A 13,281-nucleotide genomic window follows, 5' to 3' on the forward strand; every position below is an offset into this window, starting at 1 on the left:
GAGATCAACTGTTCTGCAATTGGGTTCAACAACCCTCTGGGCTGGAGAGCTACTAGCCTGTAGCAGCACTCCATCCCATTACACTTCAGTACACTTTATTACACTTCATTTTCCAAAACAGAACAAGTAATGGCTTGAAGAATATCTGTCCTACAGCCAAACTTTATTGCCGACCCCTGCCGTAAAGACTTCCTGGAAGAGTTGAGGCTCTTAATGACATAAAAATCCTTGATTTTAGAAGAACAGCTGGACATTCTTGGTGACATCAAGCCTTTAATAGTCTCTAATTCTGTGCTTTTCTGCAGCGGGTCACGCTGACAGCACCTCAGACTGCACTAAATAATTAATATAATTAATGCAGCGCCGCCAAAACCGGGCAAAACGAATAAAACCAATGCTCACACACACACACACTCACACTCATATACACACACATACACACACACTCACACTCTCTCTCTCTCTCAGAGGCGCGGTGGTGCAGTGGTGACCTGGTTGTAGGCTGTGTTGGTCCGGACTGAATCCCGCTGGCAGGGTTCTGAAGAGAACACACAATTCTGCAGGCTCTGGTTAAACCACACATCAGCAAACATCACACACACACACACACACACTCATACTACATCAGAACTGTCATTGAATGACCTCTTTTCCCCTCAACACAGTCAAAACCACAGATCCAGTAATTATAGGATCATTTAATTGCTTAGTTTTACATTAAAGCCATAAGGGTTAATATAGTTGTCAGCAGAGGGAACTCTTCAGGGTTCATACGGTCAAAAGAAAACCTGAAAAAGTCATGAAATTTAAAAAATAGCCATTTCCAGGGCTGGATAAGTTTTGGAAAAATAAAAATACCTAGAAAGTTTAAGAAAAGTCATGGAAATTTGGTCTACAAATCTTTGTGTTTCTGTTTATAGATGGAGAAAATCTATTTTAAGCTACAAATACATCAATCAGCTTAGAATAAATTCAGCATTTTAAGCCGTACACAATGTAGCTCTCAGATTCTGACTCACATTTTATTATTAAATATTGTGTTTCAACATTTTATCAGATTTATTTTAGCCCTGCTATAATTCATTTCAATTATAGTTTTAGTTGATTTTTGGTTTTATTGTCTCCATCTCTGCACTGATGGTTTAACAATTGTATGGCCCTGACTCTTGTTCTTCCTTTCCTGGGGCGGTCCTGATGAGTGCCAGTTTCACCATTGTAATGTTTTTGATGGTTTTGTGTTGACTGCACTTGAAAATATTTTCAAAGTTCTCATAGTTGTTGCTTCTCATAATAATTACTCAAACATTACTCAAATATTCACTGTTCACTGTATGATGCTCTCAAACACATTAAGAGACAAGAAATTCAAGTATTTAACTCTTGATGAGTTCAGCACGGCTGTTAACTGAAAGCCATCGCTGTGCTTCAATCTAGTAGTGGAATAAGGTAGTGCAGCCTTCGATGGTTGAGCAACCCCAACGATAAACCACACAGAGCTGCTGTAATCCTTAAATCACAAATATAAACTGATCGGCACGCTGGATTGACAGATCGCTCATCATGTATTTTGGCTGGAAAGCAACAGATACACAGCAGATCAATCTTTCCAGAAAATAAAATTTATAGCGTTTATCCCATTTTAGTTGAACTCGTCACCTTGGTTTTACCATGTCTGATTTTAACGTTAGTTTCTAACTGATCTCTGTATCTTTGATCCTCCACAGACGCGGATCAAAAACATAAGAAGAAGACATCCCAGCGAGAGAAGAAGAAGAAAGAGAAGAGCTCTAAGCACAAACCTGCTGTGGAGGCGCGACCCAACCGGAGACGCGACAGAGACGACAGCAGCAGCAGCATCGAGGAGCGTGAAGTTCCTGAAGAACGCCACAGAGGAGCTCAGCGTCACCGGAGAGATGACAAGTCCAGAAAAGACTCTCCTAATCCAAGAGAACGGACGAGAAATGAGGCGCCTGATCCGAGACGGCGTAGAGGAAGTGCATCACCTAATCCTCGAAAGAGTAGAAGCATTTCACCCGGTCCGCAAGATCGAGAACGTGCACGGAAACATTCGCCCAACCAACGAGATCGCAGAAGTGAATCTCCAGATCTGAAAGGACGTAGGAGAGGTGGTTCACCCAAACCAAGAGAGCGTAGAAAAGGTGGTTCGCCCGATCCGAAGGAACGTAAAAGAAACGTTTCTCCTGATCTGAAGGAACGTAGAACAAACGATTCACCCAATCATAAGGGACGGAGAAGAAACGGTTCACCAGATCCGAAAGAACGTAGAAGAAACGATTCACCTGATCCAAAAGAACGTAGAAGAAGCAGTTCGTCCAGTCCAGCAGTACGTGGAAGAGGTGGGTCACCAAATCCAAGAGATCGCAGAAAAGGTGGTTCACCCAATACTAAAGAACGTAGAAAGCCCTCACCAAGTCCTGCAGGACGTAGCCGAAGTGGTTCTCCTAATCCAAACGGACGTAGAAGAAATCGTTCGCCCAGTCCAAACCCAAGAGAACGTAGAAATGCTTCACCAAGTCCTGTAGGACGTAAAAGAGTTGGTTCTCCCAACCCAAGAGATCGTAGACAAAGCAGTTCACCTAATCCTGTTGGACGTAAGAGAGGAGGTTCTCCGAACCCAAGAGAACGCAGAAATGCTTCCCCAAGTCCAGTAGTACGTAGAAGAGGTGGTTCACCCAATCCAAAGGAACGTAGAAGAAGCAGTTCACCCAGTCCCGTAGGACGTAATAAAAGAGTTGGCTCTCCGAACCCGAAAGAACGAAGAAATGCTTCACCGAGTCCTGTAGAACGTAGAAGAGGAGGTTCTCCAAACCCAAGAGAACGTAGAAGAAGCAGTTCACCCAGTCCCATAGGACGTAATAAAAGAATTGGTTCTCCGAACCCAAGAGAACGTAGAAATGCTTCCCCGAGTCCAGTAGGACGTAGAAGAAGCAGATCACCCAGCCCAAAGGAACGTGGTAGAAAAGATTCCCCGAATCCACGAGAACGGCGAGAGCCGGAACGCGGCGGTTACAAGGACCAACAGCACCAGAGGCACGAGGACGAAGACTCCCGGAGAGGCAGCAAAAACAGCTCGCAGGCGGAGCGCGAGAGGGAGCGACGGCGCCGCAGCAGAGAGAGGTCAAAGTCGCGCGAGAGGAGCCGCAAGGAGACGGACTCCAGAGACTCGTACAGGAACGGCGTGGAGAGAGAGGACAAGGAGAACCGGTACCGAGAGTCCAGAAGGAGGGAGGAGAACTCGCCCAGGAGACGTAGATAACAAGATAATCACAAGATAATGAGATAACGAGATAATGTGCGAGTTAACGACTTACAGAACCAGAACCCAACGGACAGAAATCTGAGATATCGTAGTGAATCTTCAGTGTGGCTTTCAGCAGAACCGCGCTCGCTTTCGCCGGCTGTACAGAAAAAACATGCAGGCCTGAGGAACTGATCTCTGGGGGGTTGGGGCGGTATTGAGGGTGGTTGCAGAGCAGGAGGGGGCGTGACCAATATTAGCAACGTGTTAATGTGCTATTTGCATATTCGTTAGTGGTGTCGCACGCTAATGCGCTAAACGAATTCCCTGGAAGTTTTTAATTTGCATTGAAGCGTTTGCAGGAGGAATCTGTGACTGTTTGTATCTTTAAGGGTTATTTTGTATTCGTAAGGTTTCCAAGGTTTCCTCAAGATGTGTTTTTTGGTCTTTATAAATGAAAATTAAAACAGTTGATTATTAAACAAAACCTGGTTTTATTGGTGTTTTTGTGATGCAACCAAAGGTCAATAACACAGTTTATTCAGACTTACTCAACAAATTGCTGTAAAAAACAAAAAAAACAGTAATGATATTTACTGAGCAACGGGAACTGCAAGACATCACAGCATGTAGAGGTTCCTAATTTTCCTCCTGTGATAATCCATCCCATAATAACTCCAGTATTCTCTACACACAGTAGCTGCAGATTGTGTGGTAGGGGTATAGGAGTGTTGATAGAGCGTCCAATAGAAACACATCCCACACATTTTCTATAATGAGGGATTATAGATCTGGAGATACAGCGGCTGCACATGGTCCAGTATCTGCAGCAGCGTGTGGATGAGCATTGTCCTGCTGGAATAAAGCACTGAAGTGCTCGGTGTTCACTTTAAGGTATGGCCAGTGGTTACAGGACCTCATTAATGTAACGTAACAAAATTGAACCCCCCACCATGTTACCTACTAGACTAGACTGTGTGTGAAGCAAACCAACAAATGTACGTAGGTTTTCAGAACGTAGCAGTGCTTCACCAAGTCCGGTAGAATGTAAAAGAGGTCTTTCTTCAAGCCCAAAAGAACATGGAAGAAGGAAGTTCACCCAGTTCTGTAGGACAAAAAAAAAGGTGGTTCTCCAAACTCAATATAACTTAGAAAGAGGAAGTTCATCTAATCCTGTATGATGTGAAAGAGGTGGTTCTTTAAACCTAAGAGACATAGAAGGAGGAAGTTTACATAGTCCTGAGGGACATTTAAAATGAGGTGGTTCTCCAAACCCAAGAGAACCTAGAAGGGGGAAGTTCACCCAGTCCTGTAGGACATAAAAAATCAAGGTGGTTCTCCAAATCCAAGAGACGTAGAAGTAGCAGTTTACCCAGTCCTGTAGGACTTTAAAAAGAGGTGGTTCTTTAAACCCAAGAGAGCGTAGAAGTATTAGTTCTCCCAGTCCTGTAGGACATTAAAAAAAGGGGGTTCTCCAAACTCAATATAACTTAGAAAGAGGAAGTTCATCTAATCCTGTATGATGTGAAAGAGGTGGTTCTTTAAACCTAAGAGACATAGAAGGAGGAAGTTCACCCAGTCCTGTAGGACATAAAAAATCAAGGTGGTTCTCCAAATCCAAGAGACGTAGAAGTAGCAGTTTACCCAGTCCTGTAGGACTTTAAAAAGAGGTGGTTCTTTAAACCCAAGAGATCGTAGAAGTATTAGTTCTCCCAGTCCTGTAGGACATTAAAAAAAGATGTGGTTCTTCAAACCCAAACGATAATAGAAAGAGGAAGTTCACCTATTCCTGTCGGATGTAAAAGAGGTGGTTCTCCAAACCCAAGAGAACATAGAAGGGGGAAGTTTACCCAGTCCTGTTGGACATAAAAAAAGAGGTGGTTCTCCGAAGATTGTAGAGGAAGCAGTTCACCTAGTCCTGTAGGACCAACAAAAGTAGGTTCTGGAACGTAGAAATGCCTCACCCAGTCCTGTAGGACAAAAAAGGTGGTTCTCCAAACCCAATAAAACCTAGAAAGAGGAAGTTCATCTAGTCCTGTATGACGTGAAGAGAGCATAGAAGTAGCAGTTCACCCAGTCCTGTAGGACATTAAACAAGAGGTGGTTCCCAAATCCAAGAGAACCTAGAAGATGCAGTTTACCCAGTCCTGTAGGACATTAAACAAGAGGTGGTTCTCCAAACCCAAGAGAACCTAGAAGGAGGAAGTTTACCTAGTCCTGTAGAAGGTAAAAGAGGTGGTTCTCCAAACCCAAGAGAACCTAGAAGAAGCAGTTCACCCAGTCCTTTAGGACATAAAAAAGATGTGGTTCTTCAAACCCAAATGATAATAGAAAGAGGAAGTTCACCCAGTCCTGTAGGACATTAAAAAGAGGTGGTCCTCCAAATCCAAAAGAACCTAGAAGAAGCAGTTTACCCAGTCCTGTAGGACGTAATAAAAGTGGTGGTTCTCCAAATTCAAGAAAACCAAAAAGAAGCATTTCACCCAGTCCTGTAGGACATAAAAAATCAAGGTGGTTCTCCAAACCCAAGAGAACCTAGAAAAAACAGTTTACCCAGTCCTGTAGGACTTTAAAAAAGAGGTGGTTCTCCAAACCCAAGAGAACCTAGAAGGAGGAAGTTTACCTAGTCCTGTAGAAGGTAAAAGAGGTGGTTCTCCAAACCCAAGAGAACCTAGAAGAAGCAGTTCACCCAGTCCTTTAGGACATAAAAAAGATGTGGTTCTTCAAACCCAAATGATAATAGAAAGAGGAAGTTCACCCAGTCCTGTAGGACATTAAAAAGAGGTGGTCCTCCAAATCCAAGAGAACCTATAAAAAGCAGTTTACCCAGTCCTGTAGGACGTAATAAAAGTGGGGGTTCTCCAAATTCAAGAAAACCAAAAAGAAGCATTTCACCCAGTCCTGTAGGACATAAAAAATCAAGGTGGTTCTCCAAACCCAAGAGAACCTAGAAAAAAACAGTTTACCCAGTCCTGTAGGACTTTAAAAAAGAGGTGGTTCTCCAAACCCAAACGATAATAGAAAGAGGAAGTTTACCCAGTCCTGTAGGACTTTAAAAAAGAGGTGGTTCTCCAAACCCAAACGATAATAGAAAGAGGAAGTTTACCCAGTCCTGTAGAAGGTAAAAGAGATGGTTCTCCAAACCCAAGAGAACCTATAAAAAGCAGTTCACCCAGTCCTGTAGGACATAAAAAAAGAGGTGGTTCTCTCCTCAGGGGACGCCGGAGCAGCCGGGCTGTAGAGACTGGAGAAAATAGAGTTATTTTAGAGTAGAACTGTATTTGTGTTTATTTGCAAGTATCACAATACAGGGCTAACAATTCTAGAGATTTATTTTTAAGTTGAATTTATTTAATTTGAGGAAACCGGTTGCCTAAACAAGTTAAGTAACGGGGAATAAAAACTTAAGTTAGCATAACTTAGAACATCAAGTTACTCCAACTAAAGGAGAATCTGATTTAACTTTTTTTATTTTTGTTAAACTGTAAAACCAGATAAGTTGAGTTTGCTTAACTTTTTTAAGGCAGTCGGTTTCCTCAAATTTTTTAACTAATGGGGAATGAATTTACCTTGATTTATTTGTAAGGTAGCCCAGGGGGAATCACTACACACTGATGGTGAGTGTTAGTCAGAAACTGTTGGACACACCCAGTATGCAAATAGATTGTGACAGAAGCCAATGGAAAAGAAGCTGTTAATGGAAAAAACAGACTAAAAGTTGGTTCAACTCAAAGATCTCAGTTTGAATAGTACAGTATCTGTGCTCACAAATTCAGTTCAACTGACTCAAAATAGTTGAGTATTGTTTAGAAATATCCAATTTTATGTAAATCAGACTTAAATCATTTGAGTTAAAACAACGTACGGATTTACAGTGCAGGCAGGTCTTTAACTACGGTGGCCGAGAAAGCCCAACGCAGTGCAAATTGAAAAGCGCTGCAAAAGCACAAAACACATCCATCAAAATTACAACACAGGCGCAGCAAATAGAAAAACGCGCTGCAAATACAACCACAACACAACGGAAGTGAGTCACAACACAACGGAATTTTCCCGGGGGACCTTAAAAGATGCTGTACCAGCTAAGCTGCGTCTTCAGTAACGTCTCGGACTTCACTATGTGTACAAAGGACAATAAGTGGCAAACAAGGCGTTTTGTGAAGCAGAACTTTTAATAATATGCACACAACCGTGGTAATCACAGGTAATAAACATAACTTACTTTTCAGAAGCTTGTTTGCCACTTATTGTCCTTTGTATACAGCTGGTACAGCATCTTTTAAGGTCCCCCGGGAAAATTCCGTTGTGTTGTGGTTGTATTTGCAGCGCGTTTTTCTATTTGCTGCGCCTGTGTTGTAATTTTGATGGATGTGTTTTGTGCTTTTGCAGCGCTTTTCAATTTGCACTGCGTTGGGCTTTCTCGGCCACCGTATTTAACCCCTTAATAGACCAGCATTTCTGTCAATTTTCTGTCTGATATTACACACCTAAATTTTGAGGATTTCTATTTAAACATTACATTAAAAAAAAGCTTTTATGTTTGATGATAAACAGTACTACAAATTCTAATTGTAATTGTAATAGAAATTATTTTTAAAAATGTAAGTAAATCTGCAACTTTAAAAATATAATAAATAAGATCATAAAATTGTCTCTTTTTTAAAAGCAATATTTTCCTGAATACAAATCAAACAGTTCATGTCTCCAAACCTTTAGTTTACTTATATTTGTTTAGTTTTAACATCTTTATTTTCAAACCTGCAGAATTTGGGTTGATTCCTGTTACTGATCTGGAATTATTAAGTGGAGTATAGAGAAACCAGGCAGCTTCTCCAAGTGTCAGTGTGTCTTTGCCGTCGTAACGATGGGAAAAGTACACCATGAAGTTCACTAGAAACGAAGCTCGAAAGTCATGTACTAATTATCTTAATTATTAATTAATTTTGGGCGTAATGTGAAATAAACCAATCAGAGTGTCTTAATCTTGCTCATCATTCTCTTTAAGAGTAGATCAGGTGAGCTCTGTCTTTGGTGGATTGCTATTGTAACGGTGCAGCTACCTGGACGTGTCCAACAAACTCTTCTCAGCAGAGGAAACTGAGCTGCTGGTTGATGCTGTGAAGGAGCTCCAGCAGCTCATTTACGGGAACAGCAATGTTATTTTATTTACTATTCTGTTTATTGTTGATGTAAAAGTTGGGTTTGTGCTGCTGTGTGTTCATGTGTGTGTAATAAGTGGGGGTGTACGCTCGGCTCGGCACAGCGCCTGTGTTACCGAGATAGCGATGAACGTCTGGGTTGTGTTCAGTCAGAGATGATTGTAGATTAGATTCTCTTGTTTGAGGTAAATCTAATAAATGAATAAAAAACGGGGAGGAAAAATATTCACTCAAATGGGTCAAACCCATTAATATATAATGAGCTCTGTGACCGTGTGTGTGTGTGTGTGTGTGTGTGTGTGTGTGTGTGTGTGTGTTATATCTTATTTATTGGGAGTGTTGGCTGTCAGTAGGTTCTGTTGGCTCTGTTGGAGGTGAAGCATCTCAAGCTGTTGAGCAGGTGATGAAGAGGACTGCGCGGGGCGAAGGCCTCGGGCCCAGGGTTGCCAGGTCCAAAAAAATTATCCTATGTCTGTCACACATATAAAGCAAATGGCAAAACAACTGAGTGTACAACTTAGTATTTTATTTGTAAGGGATTTATTATCAGTATTTCTATTTATATTAAAGTCATTAATAGAATTATAACATTAGTGTTTTATTAGTTCTTTTATAACAGTGTTGTATCCTAGTCAAGAACATTTAATAGTAACATAATTAGCAAAAAAACTTACTTTTACTTATTTTTCTTTTCTTTTCCCTCCCCTGAACTCTCTTCTCTCCTCTTTAACATTTTCCCTCTCTCTCTCTCTCTTTATCCCTCTCTCTCTCTTTATCCCTCTCTCTCTATCTACACTAAAACACTAACCTAGTTTTGCACTTTCTTTTTCCAAATGTTTGAAAAAAAAAATTAAATCACTTAATTTGCAATTTATTTTTTTCACTTGAGCATGGGTCATATGTGACAAAAATAACATTTTAATTATAAAAAGTATTTTTGTTATTTCGTTTTCATTACTTTAACGGTATTTCACAGTCTAATCTAAAATGAAAAAGCAAAAGAGAAAAAGAAAAATTAAAGCTTGACTTTGGCCTTGACTTTTCGTGATGAACTGCAAAATAAATGTCAAAAATAAAATTAAAATTAAATGGTAATGTTAATGTTTTTTTTTGCAATGGGTTATCTCCAATAGTTAAATCCCCCATGTTCTTATTGTAAGATTTACAATTTATTTTTTGGGGCTCATTTGCATTTTTAGCGCACCACACCACCCCTGAATTTTCACCCTCGACTGGATTTTCAAACAAGCCAAATTTGGCTGAAAAAACGCAAACCTGGCAACCCTGCTCGGGCCGGTTCTTCAGACTGGTGGACCAAAAGACAGTAGTTTGGTTTTTCTTTGAATAAAAAAATAACTTAACATTTAAATCCAATCAGTATTAGACTTTTCATTCTCTGTGAAAGATATTAAATTAACGTAAAGATATTAAAGTAAATTCTTGAAGAACCTTAAAATTGAGATGCCTTATGTTTTTGATCACTAATTTTATTGTATTCCTTGCAGTATTTTCCATTACACAGTTTTTTTTATTGTACAATTTTGATTGTAAACCGTTTTTGCCTTCATGATGTATCATTATTTTAACATTTTAATTGAATTTGTTTTAGGCTTTTATGTTTTATATTATATTCTGACTGTCCTGTAAATTATGCACACAGTTCAACAGGGTTCATACACTTTTTAACATTTTTTCATGACTTTTCCATTTCATGACCATATGATTTTTTAAATTCTAGTACAGACTTGGAAATGAAAACCAAAAATCAACTAAAACTATAATTAAAATACATTTTAGTAGGCCTGTATCTGATCAATTTAATGACACATTAAATCTGAGCTGATTAATTTGTAGCTCAAAATAAATTTTCTCCATCGATAAACTGAAACACAAAGACTTTCTCTGTATTTTTGGGTTTTTATTTTTCCAAAACTTATTTACTTATCTAACTTATCAAAACTATTGCTATTTTCAAATTCCATGACTTTTCCAGGTTTTTCTTAAAAAAACAAACCCTGAGTCCCACAGGACGTCTCCAGAACATCAGGTCAGTGTATATGAAGCTTATCATCGCTGTCCAATAAAAAATGTATTAGAAGGAAAATCGTTCATAATGTTCAATTGAGGTCAATTTGGAGAATTTCTATTGGTCCATTAATTGAGAAAATTGACAGTGTAAAAGGACAGACACTTTGACTAGGCCACTCCATTCATTGTTTTGAGCTTTGGGTCATTGTCCTGCTGCAGAGCCCAAGTACACCTGAACTCTTGGTCACAAACTCATGATCAGACATTCTTCAGGATTCCTGGTTCCATCTAGGCCTGTCACAATAATTGCAATATCGATTTATCGTACAATAAATGAACATGACCTCAATATTATTTGATAAACGGGATATTGTTCATTGTGTTTATTTGTATGTCTGTTCACACATATAACAGTGAACAGTATTTAACCAATCCTGCTTTAAAAACTGACCAATGCTTCAATAACGGTGACTCCATACACACACTGCAGGAGGTTAAGAAATAAGTTTATCATTCCTAAACTATGATTTATTAATTTAATTTTTGCAGTCTTCAAAAGTGTATACTTGCTTTTTTATGCTATTCTGTTTTCATTATGTCTGTAGCATTTTATGGTCTTAAAATTACAAAAATATCGTGTATCGTAATAATTTCTGGGACGATATATCGTCCACAAAAAATCGCATCGTGACAGACCTATTTCCATCAATTGCAGCAAGTTGTCCAAACCCTAAAAAGCCCCCCCCCCCCCCAAAAAAAAGCCTCTTTTTGGAAACTTCTATTGGTCCATTCATCGAGAAAATTTAGTTTTTCTGTTAAAATTATGTAGTAAATTTAATTAAACAATAATGTACATACTTGTTTTTCATTGGACATCGCTGATATATGCAGTATAATATATATATAATAAAATAACAGTGCAGTACTGTATTAGAGCAGTGAGCTGTGAGCGGTGAGGTGTATACAGGCTGAGGTTGTTCTGGATTTAGCACGCCTGACTCACACTTTCACACCCAGATCCTAAACTGGAAGTCTGGGGTTTTGGGTTTATTTGAGGAAATGTCTGGGTTTGGTCTGATTTCTGTCGTGTTTTTAACCTGAAATAAACTCCTCTGTGATCCTGATTTAAGGTAATGTTCACTCAGCAGGTAAAAGAGCTGCAGATCTGATCTTTCATATCATATATATATAATTTAATTATATGGTTTAAACAGCAAAAACAGCTAAAAATCCAACATTTTCTATTCTGATTTGTGGTATTAAAATAAAATACATTTCCAATTCGATCATAAACATATACTTTTATATCAAACAGAAGAAAAAAGACTGTAAGTATAGCGGAAAGTGAGCGTGAGAGGACGGGAAAATGGACAACAGCAGTGAGTGAGGGTTTCAGTGGTGGAAAAACGAGATACGATCTCAAATATTTGGACTAATGTGTCTCTTAGTCCTATTATAATATTATAATAGACGTTTATATCTTACATTTTTAATCCAATCAGTATTAGACATTTTTGTCTCTCTGAAAGATGAATTCATGTAAAGATATTTGTGAATGACCCCACTCATCCCTCACACGAACTGTTCTCCCTCCTGCCTTCGGGAAGAAGGTACCGCAGCATCCGGTCCAGCACGACCAGATTCTGCAACAGCTTCTACCCCCAAGCCATCAGACTCCTCAACTGCAGAGACTGAACTGATGGTTTTCTGTACATGCACACACACTCTTACCCCACTTACCCCAGAAAATGGAAAGCACTAAAAACCCTACTACCTCACTGGACTCTATTGCACACTGTGTAATAGAGTAATTACTACCTCACCTGGTCTTTTTTGCACACTTTTTGCACACTGCATAATTTGCACACTGTCTTGTTATTTATTATTCTTTGTCTGTATTGTGTTGTATTGTCTGTCTGCACTTTTGTACTGTTGCACTATTGTTCTGTCTACACTGTGTTTATGTGCACCATGGTCCCTGGAGGAACGTTGTTTCGTTTCACTGTGTACTCTGTATATAGCTGAAATGACAATAAAAACCACTTTGACTTTGACTTAAAGTAAATTAGTGAATTAGTTTATATTTTATATTATATTCTGACTGTCCTTTAAATTATACATACAATCCGACACAACATCTCCAGAAAATCAGCTCAGTGTATTTTATATATGCATTATACATACATATATATAGTATGGCGAAAAGTGAGCATTTATATAATTGAGTTCTGAACTCATTCGCACCTCTTGAGATTCTGGCTGAAGGATTAAAGTGAAACTTAACGTGAAGCATTTACCTGCTGTGTAAAACAAAATGAGAATTCTAAATTTTATACTTTGATTTTCTGTATGTTTTAATTAGATAAATTGTATAGTAATTATTACAGTTTTATTAAAATGTGCAGACGTGTGTCCCTGTAAAGGATCTGACTTATTTCAATAAAACATAAATGGAACAGTATTTCCTGAACTTTTGCATATGACCGTCATGTATAGAAATGAGTGTTTTAATTTTTTGTTTTTACAGATTTCTTTCGTTTTTGCTTTTTTTTTTTTTTACGTTTTACAGATTATCAAACAAACTTTAACATCAGACAAATATGATCTAAGTAAATATAAAAAGTAAGTATTTTCCCCCTAAATCTAATAACTTGGTTGTTCCATTCTTGGCGGCAAGAACTGCAATCAAGCTTTACTAATAACTGGCATTGAGTCTTTTTTTCATCTCTGTGGAGGAATTTAGTTCCACTCTTCTTTACAGAATTACAGTTTTAATTCAGACACATTGGAGGATTTTCCAGCATAAACGTCTAAAACTGCTTAAGATCATCCACA

At 38.8% G+C, this 13,281-nt stretch overlaps 1 protein-coding gene across 5 annotated transcripts in view; it reads left to right on the forward strand.

Annotated features, from left to right (window-relative positions):
- The window catches only part of cwc22 (CWC22 spliceosome associated protein homolog), a 59,597-nt gene extending 55,851 nt beyond the window's left edge, over positions 1-3,746 (forward strand). For all 5 annotated transcript variants that reach the window (XM_049484661.1, XM_049484664.1, XM_049484663.1 and 2 more), the window contains one exon: positions 1,725-3,746. In XM_049484661.1, coding sequence (XP_049340618.1) covers positions 1,725-3,277 — 1,553 coding nt within the window. In that variant the 3' untranslated portion in view covers positions 3,278-3,746. The remainder of the gene's footprint in view (positions 1-1,724) is intronic.
- The last annotated feature ends 9,535 nt before the right edge of the window (positions 3,747-13,281 follow it).

This window comes from Astyanax mexicanus, chromosome 11, assembly GCF_023375975.1.
Source record: "Astyanax mexicanus isolate ESR-SI-001 chromosome 11, AstMex3_surface, whole genome shotgun sequence".
Taxonomy (NCBI): domain Eukaryota; kingdom Metazoa; phylum Chordata; class Actinopteri; order Characiformes; family Acestrorhamphidae; genus Astyanax; species Astyanax mexicanus.